This window comes from Pseudophryne corroboree, chromosome 2, assembly GCF_028390025.1.
Source record: "Pseudophryne corroboree isolate aPseCor3 chromosome 2, aPseCor3.hap2, whole genome shotgun sequence".
Lineage (NCBI taxonomy): Eukaryota > Metazoa > Chordata > Amphibia > Anura > Myobatrachidae > Pseudophryne > Pseudophryne corroboree.
This window is the reverse complement of record NC_086445.1, coordinates 28561555-28588304: the sequence shown is the minus strand read 5'-3', so window position 1 is coordinate 28588304 and position 26750 is coordinate 28561555. Positions and strand designations below refer to the sequence as shown.

General features: G+C 49.9%; 1 protein-coding gene across 2 annotated transcripts in view; it reads left to right on the top strand.

Annotated features, from left to right (window-relative positions):
• XRRA1 (X-ray radiation resistance associated 1) overlaps window positions 1-26750 on the top strand; it is a 152973-nt gene that overhangs the window by 114541 nt on the left and 11682 nt on the right. For both annotated transcript variants that reach the window (XM_063950934.1, XM_063950937.1), the window contains one exon: window positions 25101-25377. In XM_063950934.1, the coding sequence (XP_063807004.1) occupies window positions 25101-25377 (277 nt within the window). The remainder of the gene's footprint in view (window positions 1-25100; window positions 25378-26750) is intronic.

The following is a 26750-nucleotide window of genomic DNA, read 5'->3' as shown; positions in this document are numbered from 1 at the left end:
CTCCTGTGCTGCCTGTAGACTGTGTTATATGGCTGACCCGCAGAGCGTCTCTGTGCTGCCTGTAGACTGTGTTATATTGCTGACCCGCAGAGCGTCTCTGTGCTGCCTGTAGACTGTGTTATATGGCTGACCCGCAGAGCGTCTCTGTGCTGCCTGTAGACTGTGTTATATGGCTGACCCGCAGAGCGTCTCTGTGCTGCCTGTAGACAGTGTTATATGGCTGACCCGCAGAGCGTCTCTGTGCTGCCTGTAGACTGTGTTATATGGCTGACCCGCAGAGCGTCTCTGTGCTGCCTGTAGACGGTGTTATATGGCTTACCCGCAGAGCGTCTCTCTGTGCTGCCTGTAGACGGTGTTATATGGCTGACCCGCAGAGCGTCTCTGTGCTGCCTGTAGACTGTGTTATATGGCTGACCCACAGAGCGTCTCTGTGCTGCCTGTAGACTGTGTTATATGGCTGACCCGCAGAGCGTCTCTGTGCTGCCTGTAGACTGTGTTATATGGCTGACCCGCAGAGTGTCTCTGTGCTGCCTGTAGACAGTGTTATACGGCTGACCCGCAGAGCGTCTCTGTGCTGCCTGTAGACGGTGTTATATGGCTGACCCGCAGAGCGTCTCTGTGCTGCCTGTAGACGGTGTTATGTGGCTGACCCGCAGAGCGTCTCTGTGCTGCCTGTAGACGGTGTTATACGGCTGACCCGCAGAGCGTCTCTGTGCTGCCTGTAGACGGTGTTATACGGCTGACCCGCAGAGCGTCTCTGTGCTGCCTGTAGACGGTGTTATATGGCTGACCCGCAGAGCGTCTCTGTGCTGCCTGTAGACTGTATTATATGGCTGACCCGCAGAGCGTCTCTGTGCTGCCTGTAGACGGTGCTATATGGCTGACCCGCAGAGCGTCTCTGTGCTGCCTGTAGACGGTGTTATATGGCTTACCCGCAGAGCGTCTTCGTGCTGCCTGTAGACGGTGTTATCGCAGAGCGTCTCCATGCTGCCTGTAGACTGTATTATATGGCTGACCCGCAGAGCGTCTCTGTGCTGCCTGTAGACGGTGTTATATGGCTGACCCGCAGAGCGTTTCTGTGCTGCCTTTAGACGGTGTTATATGGCTGACCCGCAGAGCGTTTCTGTGCTGCCTGTAGACGGTGTTATATAGCTGACCCGCAGAGCGTCTCTGTGCTGCCTGTAGACCGTGTTATATGGCTGACCCGCAGAGCGTCTCCGTGCTGCCTGTAGACGGTGTTATATGGCTGACCCGCAGAGCGTCTCTGTGCTGCCTGTAGACGGTGTTATATGGCTGACCCGCAGAGCGTCTCTGTGCTGCCTGTAGACGTGTTATATGGCTGACCCGCAGAGCGTCTCCGTGCTGCCTGTAGACGGTGTCATATGGCTGACCCGCAGAGCGTTTCTGTGCTGCCTGTAGATGGTGTTATATGGCTGACCCGCAGAGTGTCTCTCTGTGCTGCCTGTAGACGGTGTTATATAGCTGACCCGCAGAGCGTCTCTGTGCTGCCTGTAGACGGTGTTATATAGCTGACCCGCAGAGCGTCTCTGTGCTGCCTGTAGACAGTGTTATATGGCTGACCCGCAGAGCGTCTCCGTGCTGCCTGTAGACGGTGTTATACGGCTGACCCGCAGAGCGTCTCTGTGCTGCCTGTAGACGTGTTATATGGCTGACCCGCAGAGCGTCTCTCTGTGCTGTCTGTAGATGGTGTTATATGGCTGACCCGCAGAGCGTTTCTGTGCTGCCTGTAGACGGTGTTATATAGCTGACCCGCAGAGCGTCTCTGTGCTGCCTGTAGACGTGTTATATGGCTGACCCGCAGAGCGTCTCCGTGCTGCCTGTAGACGGTGTTATATGGCTGACCCGCAGAGCGTCTCTGTGCTGCCTGTAGACGGTGTTATGTGGCTGACCCGCAGAGCGTCTCTGTGCTGCCTGTAGACGTGTTATATGGCTGACCCGCAGAGTGTCTCTGTGCTGCCTGTAGACGGTGTTATATGGCTGACCCGCAGAGCGTCTCTGTGCTGCTTGTAGACGGTGTCATATGGCTGACCCGCAGAGCGTCTCTGTGCTGCCTGTAGACGGTGTTATATGGCTGACCCGCAGAGCGTCTCTGTGCTGCCTGTAGACTGTGTTATATGGCTGACCCGCAGAGCGTCTCTGTGCTGCCTGTAGACGGTGTCATATGGCTGACCCGCAGAGCGTCTCTGTGCTGCCTGTAGACGGTGTTATATGGCTGACCCGCAGAGCGTCTCTGTGCTGCCTGTAGACGGTGTTATATGGCTGACCCGCAGAGCGTCTCTGTGCTGCCTGTAGACGGTGTCATATGGCTGACCCGCAGAGCGTCTCTGTGCTGTCTGTAGACCATGTTATATGGCTGACCCGCAGAGCGTCTCTGTGCAGCCTGTAGACGGTGTTATATGGCTGACCCGCAGAGCGTCTCTGTGCTGCCTGTAGACGGTGTTATATGGCTGACCCGCAGAGCGTCTCTGTGCTGCCTGTAGACGGTGTTATACGGCTGACCCGCAGAGCGTCTCTGTGCTGCCTGTAGACGGTGTTATACGGCTGACCCGCAGAGAGTCTCTGTGCTGCCTGTAGACGGTGTTATATGGCTGACCCGCAGAGCGTCTCTGTGCTGCCTGTAGATGGTGTTATACGGCTGACCCGCAGAGCGTCTCTGTGCTGCCTGTAGACGGTGTTATATGGCTGACCCGCAGAGCGTCTCTCTGTGCTGCCTGTACACGGTGTAATATGGCTGACCCGCAGAGCGTCTCTGTGCTGCCTGTAGACGGTGTTATGTGGCTGACCCGCAGAGCGTCTCTGTGCTGCCTGTAGACGGTGTTATATGGCTGACCCGCAGTGCGTCTCTGTGCTGCCTGTAGATGGTGTTATACGGCTGACCCGCAGAGCGTCTCTCTGTGCTGCCTGTAGATGGTGTTATATGGCTGACCCGCAGAGCGTCTCTGTGCTGCCTGTAGACGGTGTTATATGGCTGACCCGCAGAGCGTCTCTGTGCTGCCTGTAGACGGTGTCATATGGCTGACCCGCAGAGCGTCTCTGTGCTGCCTGTAGACGGTGTTATATGGCTGACCCGCAGAGCGTCTCTGTGCTGCCTGTAGACTGTGTTATATGGCTGACCCGCAGAGCGTCTCTGTGCTGCCTGTAGACGGTGTCATATGGCTGACCCGCAGAGCGTCTCTGTGCTGTCTGTAGACGGTGTTATATGGCTGACCCGCAGAGCGTCTCTGTGCAGCCTGTAGACGGTGTTATATGGCTGACCCGCAGAGCGTCTCTGTGCTGCCTGTAGACGGTGTTATACGGCTGACCCGCAGAGCGTCTCTGTGCTGCCTGTAGACGGTGTTATACGGCTGACCCGCAGAGCGTCTCTGTGCTGCCTGTAGACGGTGTTATACGGCTGACCCGCAGAGAGTCTCTGTGCTGCCTGTAGACGTGTTATATGGCTGACCCGCAGAGCGTCTCCATGCTGTCTGTAGATGGTGTTATATGGCTGACCCGCAGAGCGTCTCTGTGCTGCCTGTAGACGGTGTTATATGGCTGACCCGCAGAGAGTCTCTGTGCTGCCTGTAGACGGTGTCATATGGCTGACCCGCAGAGCGTCTCTGTGCTGCCTGTAGATGGTGTTATACGGCTGACCCGCAGAGAGTCTCTGTGCTGCCTGTAGACGGTGTTATATGGCTGACCCGCAGAGCGTCTCTGTGCTGCCTGTAGATGGTGTTATACGGCTGACCCGCAGAGCGTCTCTGTGCTGCCTGTAGACGGTGTTATATGGCTGACCCGCAGAGCGTCTCTCTGTGCTGCCTGTACACGGTGTAATATGGCTGACCCGCAGAGCGTCTCTGTGCTGCCTGTAGACGGTGTTATGTGGCTGCCCCGCAGAGCGTCTCTGTGCTGCCTGTAGACGGTGTTATATGGCTGACCCGCAGAGCGTCTCTGTGCTGCCTGTAGATGGTGTTATACGGCTGACCCGCAGAGCGTTTCTGTGCTGCCTGTAGACGGTGTTATATAGCTGACCCGCAGAGCGTCTCTGTGCTGCCTGTAGATGGTGTTATATGGCTGACCCGCAGAGCGTCTCTGTGCTGCCTGTAGACGGTGTTATATGGCTGACCCGCAGAGCTTCTCTGTGCTGCCTATAGACGGTGTTATATGGCTGACCCGCAGAGCGTCTCTGTGCTGCCTGTAGATGGTGTTATGTGGCTGACCCGCAGAGCGTCTCTGTGCTGCCTGTAGACGGTGCTATATGGCTGACCCGCAGAGCGTCTCTGTGCTGCCTGTAGACGGTGTTATATGGCTGACCTGCAGAGCGTCTTCGTGCTGCCTGTAGACGGTGTTATCGCAGAGCGTCTCCATGCTGCCTGTAGACGGTGTTATATGGCTGACCCGCAGAGCGTCTCTGTGCTGCCTGTAGACGGTGTTATATGGCTTACCCGCAGAGCGTTTCTGTGCTGCCTTTAGACGGTGTTATATGGCTGACCCGCAGAGCGTTTCTGTGCTGCCTGTAGACAGTGTTATACGGCTGACCCGCAGAGCGTCTCTGTGCTGCCTGTAGACGGTGCTATATGGCTGACCCGCAGAGCGTCTCCGTGCTGCCTGTAGACGGTGTTATATGGCTGACCCGCAGAGCGTCTCTGTGCTGCCTGTAGACGGTGTTATGTGGCTGACCAGCAGAGCGTCTCTGTGCTGCCTATAGACGGTGTTATATGGCTGACCCGCAGAGCGTCTCTGTGCTGCCTGTAGACGGTGTTATGTGGCTGACCCGCAGAGAGTCTCTGTGCTGCCTATAGACGGTGTTATATGGCTGACCCGCAGAGCGTCTCTGTGCTGCCTGTAGACGGTGTTATGTGGCTGACCCGCAGAGCGTCTCTGTGCTGCCTGTAGACGGTGCTATATGGCTGACCCGCAGAGCGTCTCCGTGCTGCCTGTAGACTGTGTTATCGCAGAGCGTCTCCATGCTGCCTGTAGACGGTGCTATATGGCTGACCCGCAGAGCGTCTCTGTGCTGCCTGTAGACGGTGTTATATGGCTGACCCGCAGAGCGTTTCTGTGCTGCCTTTAGACGGTGTTATATGGCTGACCCGCAGAGCGTTTCTGTGCTGCCTGTAGACGGTGTTATATGGCTGACCCGCAGAGCGTCTCTGTGCTGCCTGTAGACGGTGTTATATGGCTGACCCGCAGAGCGTCTCTGTGCTGCCTGTAGACGGTGTTATACGGCTGACCCGCAGAGCGTCTCTGTGCTGCCTGTAGACGGTGTTATACGGCTGACCCGCAGAGCGTCTCTGTGCTGCCTGTAGACGTGTTATATGGCTGACCCGCAGAGCGTCTCCGTGCTGCCTGTAGACGGTGTTATATGGCTGACCCGCAGAGCGTCTCTGTGCTGCCTGTAGACGGTGTTATATGGCTGACCCGCAGAGCGTCTCTGTGTTGCCTGTAGACAGTGTTATATGGCTGACCCGCAGAGCGTCTCTGTGCTGCCTGTAGACGGTCTTATATGGCTGACCCTATATGGCTGACCCGCAGAGCGTCTCTGTGCAGCCTGTAGACGGTGTTATATGGCTGACCTGCAGAGCGTCTCTGTGCTGCCTGTAGACGGTGTTATATGGCTGACCTGCAGAGAGTCTCTGTGCTGCCTGTAGATGGTGTTATATGGCTGACCCACAGAGTGTCTCTCTGTGCTGCCTGCAGACGGTGTTATATGGCTGACCCGCAGAACGTCTCTGTGCTGCCTGTAGACGGTGTTATATGGCTGACCCGCAGAGCGTCTCTGTGCTGCCTGTAGACGGTGTTATACAGCTGACCCGCAGAGCGTCTCTGTGCTGCCTGTAGACGGTGTTATATGGCTGACCCGCAGAGCGTCTCTGTGCTGCGTGTAGACGTGTTATACGGCTGACCCGCAGAGCGTCTTTGTGCTGCGTGTATAAGGTGTTATACGGCTGACCCGCAGAGCGTCTCTGTGCTGCCTGTAGACGGTGTTATACGGCTGACCCGCAGAGCGTCGCTGTGCTGCCTGTAGACGGTGTTATATGGCTGACCCGCAGAGCGTCTCTGTGCTGCCTGTAGACGGTGTTATATGGCTGACCCGCAGACCGTTTCTGTGCTGCCTTTAGACGGTGTTATATGGCTGACCCGCAGAGCGTTTCTGTGCTGCCTGTAGACGGTGTTATATGGCTGACCCGCAGAGCGTCTCCGTGCTGCCTGTAGACAGTGTTATACGGCTGACCCGCAGAGCGTCTCTGTGCTGCCTGTAGACGGTGCTATATGGCTGACCCGCAGAGCGTCTCCATGCTGCCTGTAGACGGTGTTATATGGCTGACCCGCAGAGCGTCTTCGTGCTGCCTGTAGACGGTGTTATCGCAGAACGTCTCCATGCTGCCTGTAGACGGTGCTATATGGCTGACCCGCAGAGCGTCTCCGTGCTGCCTGTAGACGGTGTTATATGGCTGACCCGCAGAGCGTCTTCGTGCTGCCTGTAGACGGTGTTATATGGCTGACCCGCAGAGCGTCTCTGTGCTGCCTGTAGACGGTGTTATATGGCTGACCCGCAGAGCGTCTCTGTGCTGCCTGTAGACGGTGTTATATGGCTGACCCGCAGAGCGTTTCTGTGCTGCCTTTAGACGGTGTTATATGGCTGACCCGAAGAGCGTTTCTGTGCTGCCTGTAGACGGTGTTATATGGCTGACCCGCAGAGCGTCTCTGTGCTGCCTGTAGACGGTGTTATATGGCTGATCCGCAGAGTGTCTCCGTGCTGCCTGTAGACGGTGTTATACGGCTGACCCGCAGAGCGTCTCTGTGCTGCCTGTAGACGGTGTTATGTGGCTGACCCGCAGAGTGTCTCTCTGTGCTGCCTGTAGACGGTGTCATATGGCTGACCCGCAGAGCGTCTCTCTGTGCTGCCTGTAGACGGTGTTATATGGCTGACCAGCAGAGTGTCTCTCTGTGCTGCCTGTAGACGGTGTTATATGGCTGACCCGCAGAGCGTCTCTGTGCTGCCTGTAGACGGTGTTATATGGCTGACCCGCAGAGCGTCTCTGTGTTGCCTGTAGACAGTGTTATATGGCTGACCCGCAGAGCGTCTCTGTGCTGCCTGTAGACGGTCTTATATGGCTGACCCTATATGGCTGACCCGCAGAGCGTCTCTGTGCAGCCTGTAGACGGTGTTATATGGCTGACCTGCAGAGCGTCTCTGTGTTGCCTGTAGACAGTGTTATATGGCTGACCCGCAGAGCGTCTCTGTGCTGCCTGTAGACGGTCTTATATGGCTGACCCTATATGGCTGACCCGCAGAGCGTCTCTGTGCAGCCTGTAGACGGTGTTATATGGCTGACCCGCAGAGCGTCTCCGTGCTGCCTGTAGACGGTGTTATATGGCTGACCCGCAGAGCGTCTTCGTGCTGCCTGTAGACGGTGTTATATGGCTGACCCGCAGAGCGTCTCTGTGCTGCCTGTAGACGGTGTTATATGGCTGACCCGCAGAGCGTCTCTGTGCTGCCTGTAGACGGTGTTATATGGCTGACCCGCAGAGCGTTTCTGTGCTGCCTTTAGACGGTGTTATATGGCTGACCCGCAGAGCGTTTCTGTGCTGCCTGTAGACGGTGTTATATGGCTGACCCGCAGAGCGTCTCTGTGCTGCCTGTAGACGGTGTTATATGGCTGATCCGCAGAGTGTCTCCGTGCTGCCTGTAGACGGTGTTATACGGCTGACCCGCAGAGCGTCTCTGTGCTGCCTGTAGACGGTGTTATGTGGCTGACCCGCAGAGTGTCTCTCTGTGCTGCCTGTAGACGGTGTCATATGGCTGACCCGCAGAGCGTCTCTCTGTGCTGCCTGTAGACGGTGTTATATGGCTGACCAGCAGAGTGTCTCTCTGTGCTGCCTGTAGACGGTGTTATATGGCTGACCCGCAGAGCGTCTCTGTGCTGCCTGTAGACGGTGTTATATGGCTGACCCGCAGAGCGTCTCTGTGTTGCCTGTAGACAGTGTTATATGGCTGACCCGCAGAGCGTCTCTGTGCTGCCTGTAGACGGTCTTATATGGCTGACCCTATATGGCTGACCCGCAGAGCGTCTCTGTGCAGCCTGTAGACGGTGTTATATGGCTGACCTGCAGAGCGTCTCTGTGTTGCCTGTAGACAGTGTTATATGGCTGACCCGCAGAGCGTCTCTGTGCTGCCTGTAGACGGTCTTATATGGCTGACCCTATATGGCTGACCCGCAGAGCGTCTCTGTGCAGCCTGTAGACGGTGTTATATGGCTGACCTGCAGAGCGTCTCTGTGCTGCCTGTAGATGGTGTTATATGGCTGACCCGCAGAGTGTCTCTCTGTGCTGCCTGTAGACTGTGTCATATGGCTGACCCGCAGAGTGTCTCTCTGTGCTGCCTGTAGACGGTGTTATATGGCTGACCCGCAGAACGTCTGTTCTGCCTGTAGACGGTGTTATATGGCTGACCCGCAGAGCGTCTCTGTGCTGCCTGTAGACGGTGTTATACGGCTGACCCGCAGAGCGTCTCTGTGCTGCCTGTAGACGGTGTTATATGGCTGACCCGCAGAGCGTCTCTGTGCTGCGTGTAGACGTGTTATACGGCTGACCCACAGAGCGTCTTTGTGCTGCGTGTAGAAGGTGTTATACGGCTGACCCGCAGAGCGTCTCTGTGCTGCCTGTAGACGGTGTTATACGGCTGACCCGCAGAGCGTCGCTGTGCTGCCTGTAGACGGTGTTATATGGCTGACCCGCAGAGCGTCTCTGTGCTGCCTGTAGACGTGTTATACCCGCAGAGCATCTCTGTGCTGCCTGTAGACGGTGTTATATGGCTGATCCGCAGAGCGTCGTTGTGCTGCCTGTAGACTGTGTTACACGGCTGACCCGCAGAGCGTCTCTGTGCTGCCTGTAGACGGTGTTATATGGCTGACCCGCAGAGCATCTCTGTGCTGCCTGTAGACGGTGTTATATGGCTGACCCGCAGAGCGTCTCTGTGCTGCCTGTAGACTGTGTTATATGGTTGACCCGCAGAGCGTCTCTGTGCTGCCTGTAGACGGTGTTATATGGCTGACCCGCAGAGCGTCTCTGTGCTGCCTGTAGACGGTGTTATACGGCTGACCCGCAGAGCGTCTCTGTGCTGCCTATAGACGGTGTTGTACGGCTGACCCGCAGAGCGTCTCTGTGCTGCCTGTAGACTGTGTTATATGGCTGACCCGCAGAGCATCTCTGTGCTGCCTGTAGACGGTGTTATATGGCTGACCCGCAGAGCGTCTCTGTGCTGCCTTTAGACGGTGTTATACGGCTGACCCGCAGAGCGTCTCTGTGCTGCCTGTAGATGGTGTTATACGGCTGACCCGCAGAGCGTCTCTGTGCTGCCTGTAGACTGTGTTATATGGCTTACCCGCAGAGCGTCTCTGTGCTGCCTGTAGACGGTGTTATGTGGCTGACCCACAGAGCGTCTCTGTGCTGCCTGTAGACGGTGTTATATGGCTGACCCGCAGAGCGTCTCTGTGCTGCCTGTAGATGTGTTATACTATTGTGTTTTATTGCATTGTGCAGTGTTTGTGCTGTTACCCTGCAGACTTTGGGTGATACTTCGTCTTATTTCAGTGAGGCAAGCAATGAAGCGGCTCCCGTTTATATATGCGGACAGGAAGGGAATAGGATTGTTTCCTCCAAGTTATTAGTACATAGCCCGAAAGTAGCTGTAAATCTGCGTATATGCTCAGCTAATTATATAACGTTCATTCTATCTGCTAAGCGCCTTGAGTTCTATTAGAGAAAGAGCGCTATATAAATAAAATTATTATTATTATTGGTACTGTGCCAAACGGGAATGGGCAAATGAGGAACAGCAAATGGGGAGGGGTATAGCGGATGGGATGAATGGGGAGGGATAGCGGATGGGATAAATGGGGAGGGGTATAGCGGATGGGATAAATGGGGAGGGGTATAGCGGATGGGATGAATGGGGAGGGGTATAGCGGATGGGATGAATGGAGAGGGGTATAGCGGATGGGATGAATGGGGAGGGGTATAGCGGATGGGATGAATGGAGAGGGGTATAGCGGATGGGATGAATGGAGAGGGGTATAGCGGATGGGATGAATGGAGAGGGGTATAGCAGATGGGATGAATGGAGAGGGGTATAGCGGATGGGATGAATGGAGAGGGGTATAGCGGATGGGATGAATGGGGAGGGATAGCGGATGGGATAAATGGGGAGGGGTATAGCGGATGGGATAAATGGGGAGGGGTATAGCGGATGGGATAAATAGGGAGGGGTATAGCGGATGGGATAAATGAGGAGGGGTATAGCGGATGGGATAAATGGGGAGGGGAATAGCGGATGGGATAAATGGGGAGGGGTAAATCGGATGGGATAAATGGGGAGGGGGTATAGCGTATGGGATAAATGGGGAGGGGTATAGCGGATGGATAAATGGGGAGGGGTATAGCGGATGGGATAAATGGGGAGGGGTATAGCGGATGGGATAAATGGGGAGGGGTATAGCGGATGGTATAAATGGGGAGGGGTATAGCGGATGGGATGAATGGGGAGGGGTATAGCGGATGGGATGAATGGGGAGGGGTATAGCGGATGGGATGAATGGGGAGGGGTATAGCGGATGGGATAAATGGGGAGGGGTATAGCGGATGGGATAAATGGGGAGGGGTATAGCGGATGGGATAAATGGGGAGGAGAGGCATTACACGCCAACAGTAAAACAAGTGCTGCACAATCCCTATTGCTGTACATAGCCTGCACTCTGTAGTGGCTGAGTGTACGCTCACAGGAGCAACCCAGTAATAATAAGATTTTACTTACCGGTAAATCTATTTCTCGTAGTCCGTAGTGGATGTTGGGTACTCCGTAAGGACCATGGGGAATAGACGGGCTCCGCAGGAGACATGGGCACTTTCAGAAAGAATTTAGGTTCTGGTGTGCTCTGGCTCCTCCCTCTATGCCCCTCCTCCAGACCAAAGTTAAGGAAACTGTGCCCGGAAGAGCTGACAGTACAAGGAAAGGATTTTGGAATCCAGGGCAAGATACATACCAGCCACACCAATCACACCGTATAACTTGTGATAAACTAACCAGTTAACAGTATGAACAACAACATAGCATCAGACAAACCTGATGCAACAATAACATAACCCTTATGTAAGCAATAACTATATACATGTATTGCAGAGAGTCCGCACTTGGGACGGGCGCCCAGCATCCTCTACGGACTACGAGAAATAGATTTACCGGTAAGTAAAATCTTATTTTCTCTGACGTCCTAGTGGATGCTGGGAACTCCGTAAGGACCATGGGGATTATACCAAAGCTCCCAAACGGGCGGGAGAGTGCGGATGACTCTGCAGCACCGAATGATCAAACACAAGGTCCTCCTCAGCCAGGGTATCAAACTTGTAGAATTTTGCAAAAGTGTGAACCCGACCAAGTAGCTGCTCGGCAAAGCTGTAATGCCGAGACCCCTCGGGCAGCCGCCCAAGAAGAGCCCACCTTCCTTGTGGAATGGGCTTTTATTGATTTTGGATGCGGCAATCCAGCCGCAGAATGAGCCTGCTGAATCGTGTTACAGATCCAGCGAGCAATAGTTTGCTTTGAAGCAGGAGCACCCAGCTTGTTGGATGCATACAGGATAAACAGCGAGTCAGTTTTCCTGACTCCAGCCGTTCTGGCAACGTAAATCTTCAAAGCCCTGACTACATCTAGTAACTTGGAATCCTCCAAGTCACGAGTAGCCGCAGGCACCACAATAGGTTGGTTCAAATGAAAAGATGACACCACCTTCGGCAGAAATTGCGGACGAGTCCGTAATTCTGCCCTGTCCATATGGAAAACCAGATAGAGGCTTTTACATGACAAAGCCGCCAAGTCTGACACACGCCTAGCCGAAGCTAAGGCCAATAGCATGACCACTTTCCACGTGAGATATTTTAACTCCACGGTCTTAAGTGGCTCAAACCAGTGAGATTTCAGGAAACTCAACACCACGTTAAGATCCCAAGGTGCCACTGGTGGCACAAAAGGGGGCTGAATATGCAGCACTCCCTATACAACGTCTGGACTTTAGGAAGAGAAGTCAGTTCTTTTTGAAAGAAAATGGATAGGGACGAAATCTGGAACCTAATGGAACCCAATTTCAGGCCCCATGTCACTCCCGACTGTAGGAAGTGAAGGAAACGGCCCAGCTGGAATTCTTCCGTAGGGGCATTCCTGGCCTCACACCAAGCAACATTTTTTTTCGCCATATACGGTGATAATGTCTAGCCGTCACCTCCTTCCCAGCCTTTATCCGCGTAGGAATAACCTCATCCGGAATGCCTTTTTCTGCCAGGATCCGGCGTTCAACCGCCATGCCAACAAACGCAGCCGCGGTAAGTCTTGGAACAGACAGGGCCCCTGCTGCAACAAGTCCTGTCTGAGAGACAGAGGCCATGGGTCCTCTGTGAGCATTTCTTGCAGATCTGGATACCAAGTCCTTCTTGGCCAATCCGGAACAATGAGTATTGTTCTCACTCCTCCTTTTCCTATGATTCTCAGCACCTTTGTTATGAGAGGAAGAGGAGGAAACACATAAACCGACTGGAACACCCACGGTGTCACTAATGCATCTACAGCAATCGCCTGAGGGTCTCTTGACCTGGCGCAATATCTCTGTAGCTTTTTGTTGAGGCGGGATGCCATCCTGTCCACCTGTGGCAGTTCCCACCGCCTTGCAATCTGCGTGAAGACTTCTTGATGAAGTCCCCACTCTCCCGTGTGGAGGTCGTGCCAGCTGAGGAAGTCTGCTTCCCAGTTGTCCACTCCCGGAATGAACACCGCCGACAGTGCTCTTACGTGATTCTCCGCCCAGCGAAGAATTCTGGTGGTTTCCGCCATCGCCACTCTGCTCCTTGTGCCACCTTGGCGGTTCACATGAGCCACTGCTGTGATGTTGTCTGACTGAATCAGCACCGATTTGTCGCGAAGCAGGTTCTACGCTTGACTTAGGGCGTTGCATATGGCCCTTAATTCCAGGATATTGATGTGAAGGCAAGTCTCCTGACTTGATCACCGCCTTTGGAAATTTCTTCCCTGTGACTGCCCCCCACCCTCGGAGGCTTGCATCCGTGGTCACCAGGACCCAGTCCTGAATGCCGAATCTGCGACCTTCGAGAAGGTGAGCACTCTGCAGCCACCACAGGAGAGACACCCTAGCCCTGGGGGATAGGGTGATTAACCGATGCATCTGAAGATGTGATCCGGACCACTTGTCCAGTACGTCCCATTGGAAGGTCCTCGCATGGAACCTGCCGAAGGGAATGGCCTCGTATGATGCCACCATCCTTCCCAGGACTCGAGTGCAGTGATGCACTGACACCTGTTTTGGTTTTAATAGATTTCTGACCAGTGTCACAAGCTCCTGAGCTCTCTCTATCGGGAGATAAACCCTTTTCTGGTCTGTGTCTAGGATCATGCCTAGAAGAGGCAGATGAGCTGTAGGAACGAACTGCGACTTTGGAATACATAGAATCCAGCCGTGTTGCCGTTACACTTCCAGAGAAAGTGATACGCTGTTCAGCAACTGCTCTCTTGATCTCGCTTTTATGAGGAGATCGACCAAGTACGTGATAATAGTGACACCTTACTTCCGCAGGAGCACCATCATTTCCGCCATTACCTTGGTGAATATTCTCGGGGCCGTGGAGAGACCAACCGGCAACGTCTGAAATTGGTAATGACAATCCCGTACCACAATTCTGAGGTACGCCTGATGAGGTGGATTAATGGGGACATGAAGGTATACCTCCTTTTTGCCCCGAGACACCATAAAATCTCCCCCTTTTCAGGCTTGAAATGACCGCTCTTAGCGATTCCATCTTGAACTTGAACCTTTTTAGGTATATGTTCAGGGATTTTAAATTCAATATGGGTCTGACCGAACCGTCTGGTTTCTGGACTACAACATGGTCGAATAATAACCCCCTCCTTGTCGAAGGAGGGGAACCTTGACCACCACCTGTTGAAGATACAATTTGTGAATTGCGGTTAACCCTGTCTCCCTCTCGTGGGGGGAAGCCGGCAGGGCCGTCAGTGAGGAGGCATCTTCTCAAAGTCCAGCTTGTATCCCTGAGACACAATATCTGTTGCCCAGGGATCTAACAGGGAGTGAACCCACTTGTGGCTGAACTTACGAAAGCGTGCCCCCACCGGGCCTAGCTCCGCCTGTGGAGCCCCAGCGACATGCGGTGGATTTTCATAGAGGCCGGGGAGGACTTCTTTTCCTGGGAACTAGCTGTGTTGTACAGCTTCTTTCCTCTGCCCCCGGCTCTGGCAAGAAAGGACACACCTCAGACTTTCTTGTTTCTTTGTTCGAAAGGCTGCATTTGATAATGACGTGCTTTCCTAGGCTGTGCAGGAATATAAGGCAAAATATCAGAATTACCAGCTATAGCTGTGGAGACCAGGTCCGAGAACCCTTCTCCACACAATCCTCAGCCTTCCATATGCCTCTTAAGTCGGCATCATCTGTCCATTGCATATTCTACAGGACACGTCAAGCAGAAATCGACATAGCTTTGACTCTAGGACCCAGTATACTCATGTCTCTTTGGGCATGTTTGATTATATTTATCTCTTAAGACAGCATCTTTAATATATATATATATATATATATACACTCTTCCACGAAGGCACAGCACTCTAGACGGCTTGTTTAAAAATGACAAACGGCAATTGTTCAGCAACGTTTCAATGTATTACACATTGTCCTCAGGCTTACAATCAATACAAAACATACTTACATAAATAGAGACCTCACCAGGTGTGAAACGCCGATGATCCGGAAACGGACAATAACCCGCCCAGCGGCGTGTCAGTCAGTGATGACGTCATCCATGTGCTCCCCAATCACCATAACAACCAAATAAACTACTACTGGATACATCAAGCTCTGTAATGCATAAAGCGTAAAACATCACATATCAAAGAAGCTAGTTAATAAAAGCACGTACATATAATGACAATGTACTCAACGTCTGAAAGAATGCTGACCCACCAATTAAACGGTATCATAATGAGCACACTATCTAAAGTGACTCAGGCTCAAGTATTCATTTAAACCCCTGGGTGACACGGTGTCCAAACGTTGGATCCACTGTGCCTCCCTCTGTAACAATTTTAATCCCCGGTTGCCGCCTCTTAAGGAAGGTAAAATGTGATCAATCATTCTATAACGAACTGACGTCAATGAATGGCGAGCCGCACAGAAATGACGTGCGACCGGTTGGTCACTTTTACCTGTATTGATCGCTGCCTTAATGGCCGACCTGTGGGCTGCCATACGCTCTTTAAAAGTTCTCTCTGTCTTTCCAATGTATGACAGCCCACAGGGGCAAATGAGTTGGTATACCACAAAGCGAGACCCACATGTAAGACGGTGTTGAATTTGGTACGTTTTCCCTGTATGAGGGTGTTGGAATTTGTCTCCTGCTATCAAAAACTGACATGTAGTGCATGTACATTTATAGCATCCTTTTCTCATGCCATAGAACATTGATTGCGGTATAGGATCAAAAATGTCTGTTCTAACTAATATATCACGTAAATTTCTAGTTCTTTTATAGCAGGGCATAATCCTAGTATTAGCCAACTTTAAATCAGGATCCGATTGTATAAGCTCCCAGTGTTTTTTAATTGAGCCTTTGATGGAATTACTGGCTGAATTAAATTCCTGCACCCAAGGTATACAGGCACTTTGTGACCGATCTTTGTGTGACTGTAAAAGTTGTTGTCTATCTAGAGCCAAAGCCTTGCTTTTGGCTTCTTCTAATAACGCGGGGTGATAACCCCGTTCCAAAAATTTTTGTGATATAATATCTATCTGTTTTGCTGCCAACAAAGGGTCTGATGTAATACGTTTGGCCCTCAAAAATTAGGAATAAGGAAGGCCCCGCTTAAGAGGTAAAGGATGGCAGCTTTTAAAATGTAACAGGTTGTTCCTATCTGTAGGTTTAGAAAAAAGTGAAGTAGTAATTCTCCCTTCAGTAATGGTTAACTGCACATCTAGGAATTGAATGGTATCAGCAGCAATCGAATACGTGAGCTTGATGGGGTGTTCCCTACTGTTATGTGCATCAATGATGGAAATGAGGGATTCTCGAGTACCCTGCCAGATAACTAACAAGTCATCTATATATCTGCAAAAGAAAACGATATCCTGTGATATCTCCATATTAGCAAAGAACAATTCTTCCTCCACTTCGAACATATATATGTTTGAGTACGATGGGGCCACACTGGACCCCATCGCACACCCCTGACGCTGCAAATAAAATTTGCTGTCATATAAAAAATTATTTTTACTGAGTGTCCTCTCCAATAATCTCAAACATAACGAAATATCTGGTCCCTCAAAGTCCCTTTGATTTTTTAGGAACTTATCCACTGCTGCCAGGCCTCCCTCACGGGGGATGGACGTATAGAGACTCTGCACATCAATTGTGCAGAGTAATGTGTTGGTCGGCAGAGTGGGTAAGCTCTCAACATGTCTCAATAGTGTGCTCGTATCCAGTAGATATCTAGGCATGCGCTGTATATACGGCTGAAATATCTCATCTAAAAAGATGGCTACCGGCTGAAATAATGAGCCTCTCGCGGATGGAATCAGCGTATTTCGGACCTCTAACCCTGGGCATGAAGCCGCTGGTATTTTCATCCATTACAGTGGGTGCTGTCATCCTGAAGTGCAATCCGGACAGGAAAAAACCGTGCTGGATACTTAAAGTGCCAGTGCAGAGTAGGGTATTATAGCTGAATGGCAATATATAATCCCCCTTACTGTATAGTGCAAAACAATCAAATTTCGACCCGCTGATAAAGGGGGTGCTTTGGTTGTGCAAAATCTTAAAGATTACAAAGAGGAGATTGAGTCACAGCTAAGTGATAGTTGTACGTACTGTCAACTAGCAAGTGACCCAACTGTCCAATTTTCTAGAGATCTGACAGATTGTTTAGATGTAGCAGTACAAACCAATCTCATTCCAGTAGAGGTCCGAAATGCGCTGATTCCATCTCATCCATTGGTCCCCATTCTGTACACGACACCTAAGGTTCACAAAAGCCTGGTCAAACCTCCTGGTCGATCAATTATATCCGCGAGAGGCTCATTATTTCAGCCGGTAGCCATCTTTTTAGATGAGTTATTTCAGCCGTATATACAGCGCATGCCTAGATATCTACTGGATACGAGCACACTATTGAGACATGTTGAGAGCTTACCCACTCTGCCGGCCAACACATTACTCTGCACAATTGATGTGCAGAGTCTCTATACGTCCATCCCCCATGAGGGAGGCCTAGCAGCAGTGGATAAGTTCCTAAAAAATCAAAGGGACTTTGAGGGACCAGATATTTCGTTATGTTTGAGATTATTGGAGATGACACTCAGTAAAAATTATTTTTTATATGACGGCAAATTTTATTTGCAGCGTCAGGGGTGTGCGATGGGGTCCAGTGTGGCCCCATCGTACTCAAACATATATATGTTCGAAGTGGAGGAAGAATTGTTCTTTGCTAATATGGAGATATCACAGGATATCGTTTTCTTTTGCAGATATATAGATGACTTGTTAGTTATCTGGCAGGGTACTCGAGAATCCCTCATTTCCATCATTGATGCACATAACAGTAGGGAACACCCCATCAAGCTCACGTATTCGATTGCTGCTGATACCATTCAATTCCTAGATGTGCAGTTAACCATTACTGAAGGGAGAATTACTACATCACTTTTTTCTAAACCTACAGATAGGAACAACCTGTTACATTTTAAAAGCTGCCATCCTTTACCTCTTAAGCGGGGCCTTCCTTATTCCCAATTTTTGAGGGCCAAACGTATTACATCAGACCCTTTGTTAGCAGCAAAACAGATAGATATTATATCACAAAAATTTTTGGAACGGGGTTATCACCCCGCGTTATTAGAAGAAGCCAAAAGCAAGGCTTTGGCTCTAGATAGACAACAACTTTTACAGTCACACAAAGATCGGTCACAAAGTGCCTGTATACCTTGGGTGCAGGAATTTAATTCAGCCAGTAATTCCATCAAAGGCTCAATTAAAAAACACTGGGAGCTTATACAATCGGATCCTGATTTAAAGTTGGCTAATTCTAGGATTATGCCCTGCTATAAAAGAACTAGAAATTTACGTGATATATTAGTTAGAACAGACATTTTTGATCCTATACCGCAATCAATGTTCTATGGCATGAGAAAAGGATGCTATAAATGTACATGCACTACATGTCAGTTTTTGATAGCAGGAGACAAATTCCAACACCCTCATACAGGGAAAACGTACCAAATTCAACACCGTCTTACGTGTGGGTCTCGCTTTGTGGTATACCAACTCATTTGCCCCTGTGGGCTGTCATACATTGGAAAGACAGAGAGAACTTTTAAAGAGCGTATGGCAGCCCACAGGTCGGCCATTAAGGCAGCGATCAATACAGGTAAAAGTGACCAACCGGTCGCACGTCATTTCTGTACGGCTCGCCATTCATTGACGTAAGTTCGTTATAGAATGATTGATCACATTTTACCTTCATTGAGAGGCGGCAACCGGGGATTAAAATTGTTACAGAGGGAGGCACAGTGGATCCAACGTTTGGACACCGTGTCACCAAGGGGTTTAAATGAATACTTGAGCCTGAGTCACTTTAGATAGTGTGCTCATTATGATACCGTTTAATTGGTGGGTCAGCATTCTTTCAGACGTTGAGTACATTGTCATTATATGTACGTGCTTTTATTAACTAGCTTCTTTGATATGTGATGTTTTACGCTTTATGCATTACAGAGCTTGATGTATCCAGTAGTAGTTTATTTGGTTGTTATGGTGATTGGGGGAGCACATGGATGACGTCATCACTGACGGACACGCCGCTGGGCGGATTATTGTCCCGTTTCCGGATCAACGGCGTTTCACACCTGGTGAGGTCTCTATTTATGTAAGTATGTTTTGTATTGATTGTAAGCCTGAGGACAATGTGTAATACATTGAAACGTTGCTGAACAATTGCCGTTTGTCATTTTTAAACAAGCCGTCTGGAGTGCTGTGCCTTCGTGGAAGAGTGTATTACTTTATATAGCACGGGCACCCGGCGCATTACCGGAGATTGTTAATGGGAGAGCCGGTACCTTTGTTGTGTGTGTGTGTGTGTATATATATATATATATATATATATATATATATATATATATATATATATATATATCCAACCAAGATTAGCTGGCACTCCAATTCCAAAACAACTGCTCCGGTGCACAGTAGAAATAAATCAGTATAAATCCAAAAAAGTAACTGGCACTCTGGAGTCTGAGCAATTAGTAGAAATAACTTTTATCCACGGTCAACGTTTCGGGGGTCTTAGCCCCGTCGTCAGGACATAACAGTACAGCATACAAACACAATGAACACTTACCCCACCTTTGTACCCCATCACCAAAGTGTGTCCGCCCGCGGTCTCTCCCCTAGACTTCCGCCCGCCGGAGTTCACGATCCTCACTCCGCCCGGCTTCCGCCCCAGTTGTTGCTAGGCAACCGCGAGTGTGCGTTCCACACACTCCGGCGTCTGCGCTCCACCGAGCGGAAGTTCCTCATGCATCTCACGGAGGGGGTGAATTATCTGGGCAGGTCCCGCCAGCATATCTACAAAAAATATATACACATTTATAAATTATTGAAGTGTTACATGAAACAATATAACATGCCTCAACAAACATTAAACTTAATTGCATATGGACAACAATGTCATATAGCCCAACAATATAATAATTACATGAATTACTTGTACCGAATGCTAATTAAATGGTATTCCAATTAATTTTTTCATTAAGCCCATTGGGGGCTATAGTCCCTAACCGGATTATCCATCTCGATTCTTTCAGCAAGAGCTCACGAGCTCTATTGCCACCTCTCAATGTGATGGGCACATGATCTATAATAAAATATTTTAGCATTTCTAGCCTATGTCCAGCAGATTTAAAATGTTTTGCTACAGGTTGGTCAATAGACCTACCCTGTAGAGCAAGCCGTATAGCAGATCGGTGAGCCGTCATCCTTTCGGTGAATTTTCTGGTGGTCTGTCCCACATAATATAGTCCACATGGACAAACAATAATGTATACCACGTGAGACATATTACAGGTAAGGACATAACGTATGTCAAATTGTTTGCCTGTATGGGGATGGGCAAAGGTTTTACAGGAAATCAGATGAACACATGTGGCACAGCCACAGCATCTGTAACATCCAGGGGGTTTTCTATGAATATTAGGGGGTAATGCTGTTCCCCTCCCCGTTATGTCTGCCTTTACCAGCCTGTCTTTTAAGTTACCACCCCTTTTAAAGGCAGCTATCGGTCGGCTACTGTTCAGCCCCTTCAACTCCGGGTCTGTCTTAATAATTGGCCAAAGTGCATTGGTTGCTCTTTTGATAACAGGACTGGCTGTAGTGTAATCTGACGTCCATGGGATCAGATTACTGGAACTGCGTGCCTCAGGGTTGAGAAGAACAGATCTAGACATATTGAGTACTTTTAGTTTTTGTGAGTTTAAGGTCTTGCTATTATACCCTCGCGCTTCAAATTTACTGATAAGTGTATCTAATTGTTTGGGAACTTTATCAGCATCACTGGTGATGCGCGCTATGCGCATCATTTGCGACATAGGCAGGCCTCTTTTCAGTGCTTCAGGATGGTGACTGGAATTCATGAGAAATGTATTCCTGTCAGTATCTTTAATAAATACTTCAGTGGATATTATATTATTTGTGACTGACACCTTCACATCTAAGAAATTGATTTCCTGCAAGCTGTATGAAAAAGTAAATTTAATAGGGGAAGCCCTGTTGTTAACATCATGCATCACCCTTTCCAGGAGTTCGGCACCTCCTGTCCACAGAAGGAATACATCGTCGATGTATCTAGTGTACCACATAATATGTTTCTTGACTTCCTGATCCTGAAAAAATATTTGAGTTTCCTCCTCAAACATAAATATGTTAGCGTAGGAAGGTGCCACGGCAGAACCCATGGCACACCCCCTACGTTGCAAATAGAAGTTTCCATCAAACAAAAAATAATTTTTAGTTAAAGTTAATTCTAATAGGCGTAAAAACAAGACATTATCAAACTCAGTATTACTCAAATTCCGTTCTAGGAAATTACTCATAGCTAATAGACCACCGGCATGTGGAATTGATGTATATAGGCTGCAAACGTCCAGAACCACCATAAGTGTGCCAGAAGGAATGCTGTTGATGGAAATTAATTTCTTGAGGAATGAGGTGGTGTCTTTCAAAAACGTATCCTGATTCAGGAGTAGCGGCTGTAGGATACAATCCAGTAATTTTTTCCGAAGGTTCCGGTAATCTACACTCTCCCAAAACTGCATAAAAATAAAGAAAAACCGCCTGGACGACCGATAATTTCTGCTCGGGACTCTCTTCTACAACCAGTCTCACAATTACTGGATTGTATCCTACAGCCGCTACTCCTGAATCAGGATACGTTTTTGAAAGACACCACCTCATTCCTCAAGATACATCGACGATGTATTCCTTCTGTGGACAGGAGGTGCCGAACTCCTGGAAAGGGTGATGCATGATGTTAACAACAGGGCTTCCCCTATTAAATTTACTTTTTCATACAGCTTGCAGGAAATCAATTTCTTAGATGTGAAGGTGTCAGTCACAAATAATATAATATCCACTGAAGTATTTATTAAAGATACTGACAGGAATACATTTCTCATGAATTCCAGTCACCATCCTGAAGCACTGAAAAGAGGCCTGCCTATGTAGCAAATGATGCGCATAGCGCGCATCACCAGTGATGCTGATAAAGTTCCCAAACAATTAGATACACTTATCAGTAAATTTTGAAGCGCGAGGGTATAATAGCAAGACCTTAAACTCACAAAAACTAAAAGTACTCAATATGTCTAGATCTGTTCTTCTCAACCCTGAGGCACGCAGTTCCAGTAATCTGATCCCATGGACGTCAGATTACACTACAGCCAGTCCTGTTATCAAAAGAGCAACCAATGCACTTTGGCCAATTATTAAGACAGACCCGGAGTTGAAGGGGCTGAACAGTAGCCGACCGATAGCTGCCTTTAAAAGGGGTGGTAACTTAAAAGACAGGCTGGTAAAGGCAGACATAACGGGGAGGGGAACAGCATTACCCCCTAATATTCATAGAAAACCCCCTGGATGTTACAGATGCTGTGGCTGTGCCACATGTGTTCATCTGATTTCCTGTAAAACCTTTGCCCATCCCCATACAGGCAAACAATTTGACATACGTTATGTCCTTACCTGTAATATGTCTCACGTGGTATACATTATTGTTTGTCCATGTGGACTATATTATGTGGGACAGACCACCAGAAAATTCACCGAAAGGATGACGGCTCACCGATCTGCTATACGGCTTGCTCTACAGGGTAGGTCTATTGACCAACCTGTAGCAAAACATTTTAAATCTGCTGGACATAGGCTAGAAATGCTAAAATATTTTATTATAGATCATGTGCCCATCACATTGAGAGGTGGCAATAGAGCTCGTGAGCTCTTGCTGAAAGAATCGAGATGGATAATCCGGTTAGGGACTATAGCCCCCAATGGGCTTAATGAAAAAATTAATTGGAATACCATTTAATTAGCATTCGGTACAAGTAATTCATGTAATTATTATATTGTTGGGCTATATGACATTGTTGTCCATATGCAATTAAGTTTAATGTTTGTTGAGGCATGTTATATTGTTTCATGTAACACTTCAATAATTTATAAATGTGTATATATTTTTTGTAGATATGCTGGCGGGACCTGCCCAGATAATTCACCCCCTCCGTGAGATGCATGAGGAACTTCCGCTCGGTGGAGCGCAGACGCCGGAGTGTGTGGAACGCACACTCGCGGTTGCCTAGCAACAACTGGGGCGGAAGCCGGGCGGAGTGAGGATCGTGAACTCCGGCGGGCGGAAGTCTAGGGGAGAGACCGCGGGCGGACACACTTTGGTGATGGGGTACAAAGGTGGGGTAAGTGTTCATTGTGTTTGTATGCTGTACTGTTATGTCCTGACGACGGGGCTAAGACCCCCGAAACGTTGACCGTGGATAAAAGTTATTTCTACTAATTGCTCAGACTCCAGAGTGCCAGTTACTTTTTTGGATTTATATATATATATATATATATATATATATACATACTAGGGTCTCAATTTCTGCTGATAAGGTACCTGTCCACGCCGCCACAGCGCTATAAACCCATGCCGACACATTCGCCGGTCTGAGTAGTGTACCAGAATGTGCACGCTATCTGCAGGATCCCTGAGAATAGCTAGGGCTACCTTCTGGACAAACGTGACACCCTAGGGGAAGATTCCCATCACATCCTGGCCCTAGTGGGGAAAGGATACTGCCTGAGAATTATTTGTGGGAAGCTGCAGTCTCTTGTCTGGAGATTCCCGCTCTTTTTCCTCATGAGAGGAGGGAAATTTACCTCAGCTTTCTTCCCCTTAAACATGTGTACCCTTGTGTCAGGGACAGATGAGTCATCAGTGATATGCAAATCATCTTTATTACAATAATCATATATTGAATACTTTTCTGCCATTTTGGCTGTAACTTTGCATTATCGTAGTCGACACTGGAGTCAAACTCTATGTCGATACCAGTGTTTGTTATTTTGGATAGTGAGCATAGAGAGACTCTGAAGGTCTCTGCGACATAGGGACAGACATGGGTAGATTTCCTGTCTGTTCTCTAATCTTTTGTGCAATAAATTCACCTTAGCACTTACACATATCCAAACAGGTGTCGGCGTTGTCGACGGAGACACCCTCTCACACACATATTTGCTCCATCTCCTCCTTAGGGGAGCCTTTTACCTCAGACATGTCGACACACACGTACCGACACACCACACACACAGGGGATGCTCTATTTGAAGACCGTTCCCCCACAAGGCCCTTTGGAGAGACAGAGAGAGAGAGTATGCAAGCACACACCCCAGCGCTATATGACCCAGGAATCACACAGTAACTTAGTGTTAACCCAGTAGCTGCTGTATATATTGTTTTTACGCCAAATTTATGTGCCCCCCCTCTCTTTTTCACCCTCTTCTATCGTGCTTCTGCAGGGGAGAGCCTGGGGAGCTTCCTCTCAGCGGAGCTGTGGAGAGAAAATGGCGCTGGTGAGTGCTGAGGAAGAAGCCCCGCCCCCTCAGCGGCGGGCTTCTGTCCCGCGATTTTGTGTAAAATAATGGCGGGGGCTCATGCATATATACAGTGCCCAACTGTGTATATGCTGCTTTTTGCCAAGAGGTTCCTAATTGCTGCCCAGGGCGCCCCCCCCTGCGCCCTGCACCCTACACTGACCGGAGTGTGCGGGTGTAATGTGGGAGCAATGGCGCACAGCTGCAGTGCTGTGCGCTACCTCATATGAAGACTGGAGTCTTCTGCCGCCGCTTTCGAAGTCTTCTTGCTTCTTCACGCCGGCTTCTGGCTCTGCGAGGGGGACGGCGGCGCGGCTCCGGGATCGGACGACCAAGGGTGCGTTCCTGTATTCGATCCCTCTGGAGCTAATGGTGTCCAGTAGCCTAAGAAGCAAGAACTATCCGCAGTTAGTAGGTCTGCTTCTCTCCCCTCAGTCCCACGTAGCAGAGAGTCTGTTGCCAGCAGATCTCTCTGAAAATAAAAAATCCTAACAAAATACTTTCTTATTAGCAAGCTCAGGAGAGCTCACTAAAGTGCACCCAGCTCTGTCCGGGCACAGATTCTAACTGAGGTCTGGAGGAGGGGCATAGAGGGAGGAGCCAGTGCACACCAGTAGTCCTAATTCTTTCTTAAAGTGCCCTGTCTCCTGCGGAGCCCGTCTATTCCCCATGGTCCTTACGGAGTCCCCAGCATCCACTAGGATGTTAGAGAAAAGGGACACTGTACCCTGCATATTAGGTGGGCGTGAGCAGAGAATAGTCTGTTACCGTATGACACGTGTCTGCTGTGTGGAACATATATGACATATATATGGCTTCATGTTTCTGAAACTCAGGTGGACAGTCTGGATCCCATCCATAACTCCAGCCCGCAAACGACCTCAGAGGAGCCGGATCCAGCCAGCCATGGGCAGGGAGAGATCCCAGAGAGGTTCCAGGGCTACGAGGAGCCGGATCCAGCCAGCGATGGGCAGGGAGAGATCCCAGAGAGGTTCCAGGGCTACGAGGAGCCGGATCCAGCCAGCGATGGGCAGGGGGAGATCCCAGAGAGATTCAGGGGCTACGAGGAGCTGTTTGATGTGAAGACAGATCCAGATTTCATTGAGCCAGTAGGTGAGTTGTGTGGGTACTAAACATGAAGAGTGTGACCTCAGTGAAGGCCTGTGCCCACTCTTATTGCGGTGCATTATACGGGCAGTCCGGTCTGTGTCCTATTTACATTATAGTTTCCCCATAGCTCTGCCTGCCAGCCGAGTGGTCGTCTCCTCGGGACAAATGTGTCCACAGGATATTTCTACAGCAGGTACACTGCTGCAAGTGCAGCATGCCATGATTCCTTTAGAAGCGAAACGTCGGTGCAAAGGCATGCTAATAAAGCTACAAGACATTTGTATTAAACAATCTGGAGAGTGCCGTCTTGTCTACATATATTAGATTGGAATATATCTATATATATATATATATAGATGGCTTGTGCCGCTGCAGAACCTCTTGCCAGAGGGTGTCTACCATACCCTGCACCAGTATTAATATTAGTATCGTTATAATTGTGTGTTTTGTGCTGCTGCAGAACCTCTTTCCAGAGATTCTTACACCATTACTCCATGTGCTGCATTAATATCGCGCTTGTCCTGTGTTGTATTTGCATTATTTGTGAGACCACATTGTATCTGGCTCTGTGGAAAGACGCCTCTTATAGATGACATGTGGTTCCAGTTATACAGGCTTATCACACGGTTACCAGTGAGATTCATAGCACCAGGGCCGTAACTAGGTGTGTGCGAGAGGGGCCTCGCACACAGCGCAGAGCCCTGGGGGGCGCACAGTCACGGCCCTGTTTAACACTGTACGGAGCATCAGAGCTCCGTACAGCTCCATTGCCCAGCTGCAGCCTGCCCCAGCACAGCAAGCCGCCTCAGCTCCACTCCACTGTATGGACTCCGTATAGTGGAGCTGAGGCGGATTGCGGCTGGGGCATGTTGGCGGGTCCTCCCTGCTCCCATACTCCGTACTACGGAGCATGGGAGCGGGGATGACCCGCCAACATGCCCCAGCCGCAAGCCGCCTCTGCTCCACTGTACAGAGCTTCAGAGCGGGGAGGACCCGCCAATATGCCCCAGCCGCCGGCGCCACTCAGCTCCATTGCCCAGCCGCAGCCCGCCACAGCACAGCAGCACCAGCCAGTGTCACAGAGGACAGCGGGGAGAGATGGTAAGTGTCTGTCTGTCTGTCTCTCTCTATCGACGCTGACTGCCGTAATGTGTAAAAAGGGGGACGCTGTCTGCCGTAATGTGTAAAAAGGGGGACGCTGTCTGCCGTAATGTGTAAAAAGGGGACACCGTCTGCCGTAATGTGTAAAAATGGGGACGCTGTCTGCTGTAATGTGTAAAAAAGGGGGACGCTGTCTGTCGTAATGTGTAAAAAGGGGACGCTGTCTGCCGTAATGTGTAAAAAGGGGGGCGCTGTCTGTCGTAATGTGTAAAAAG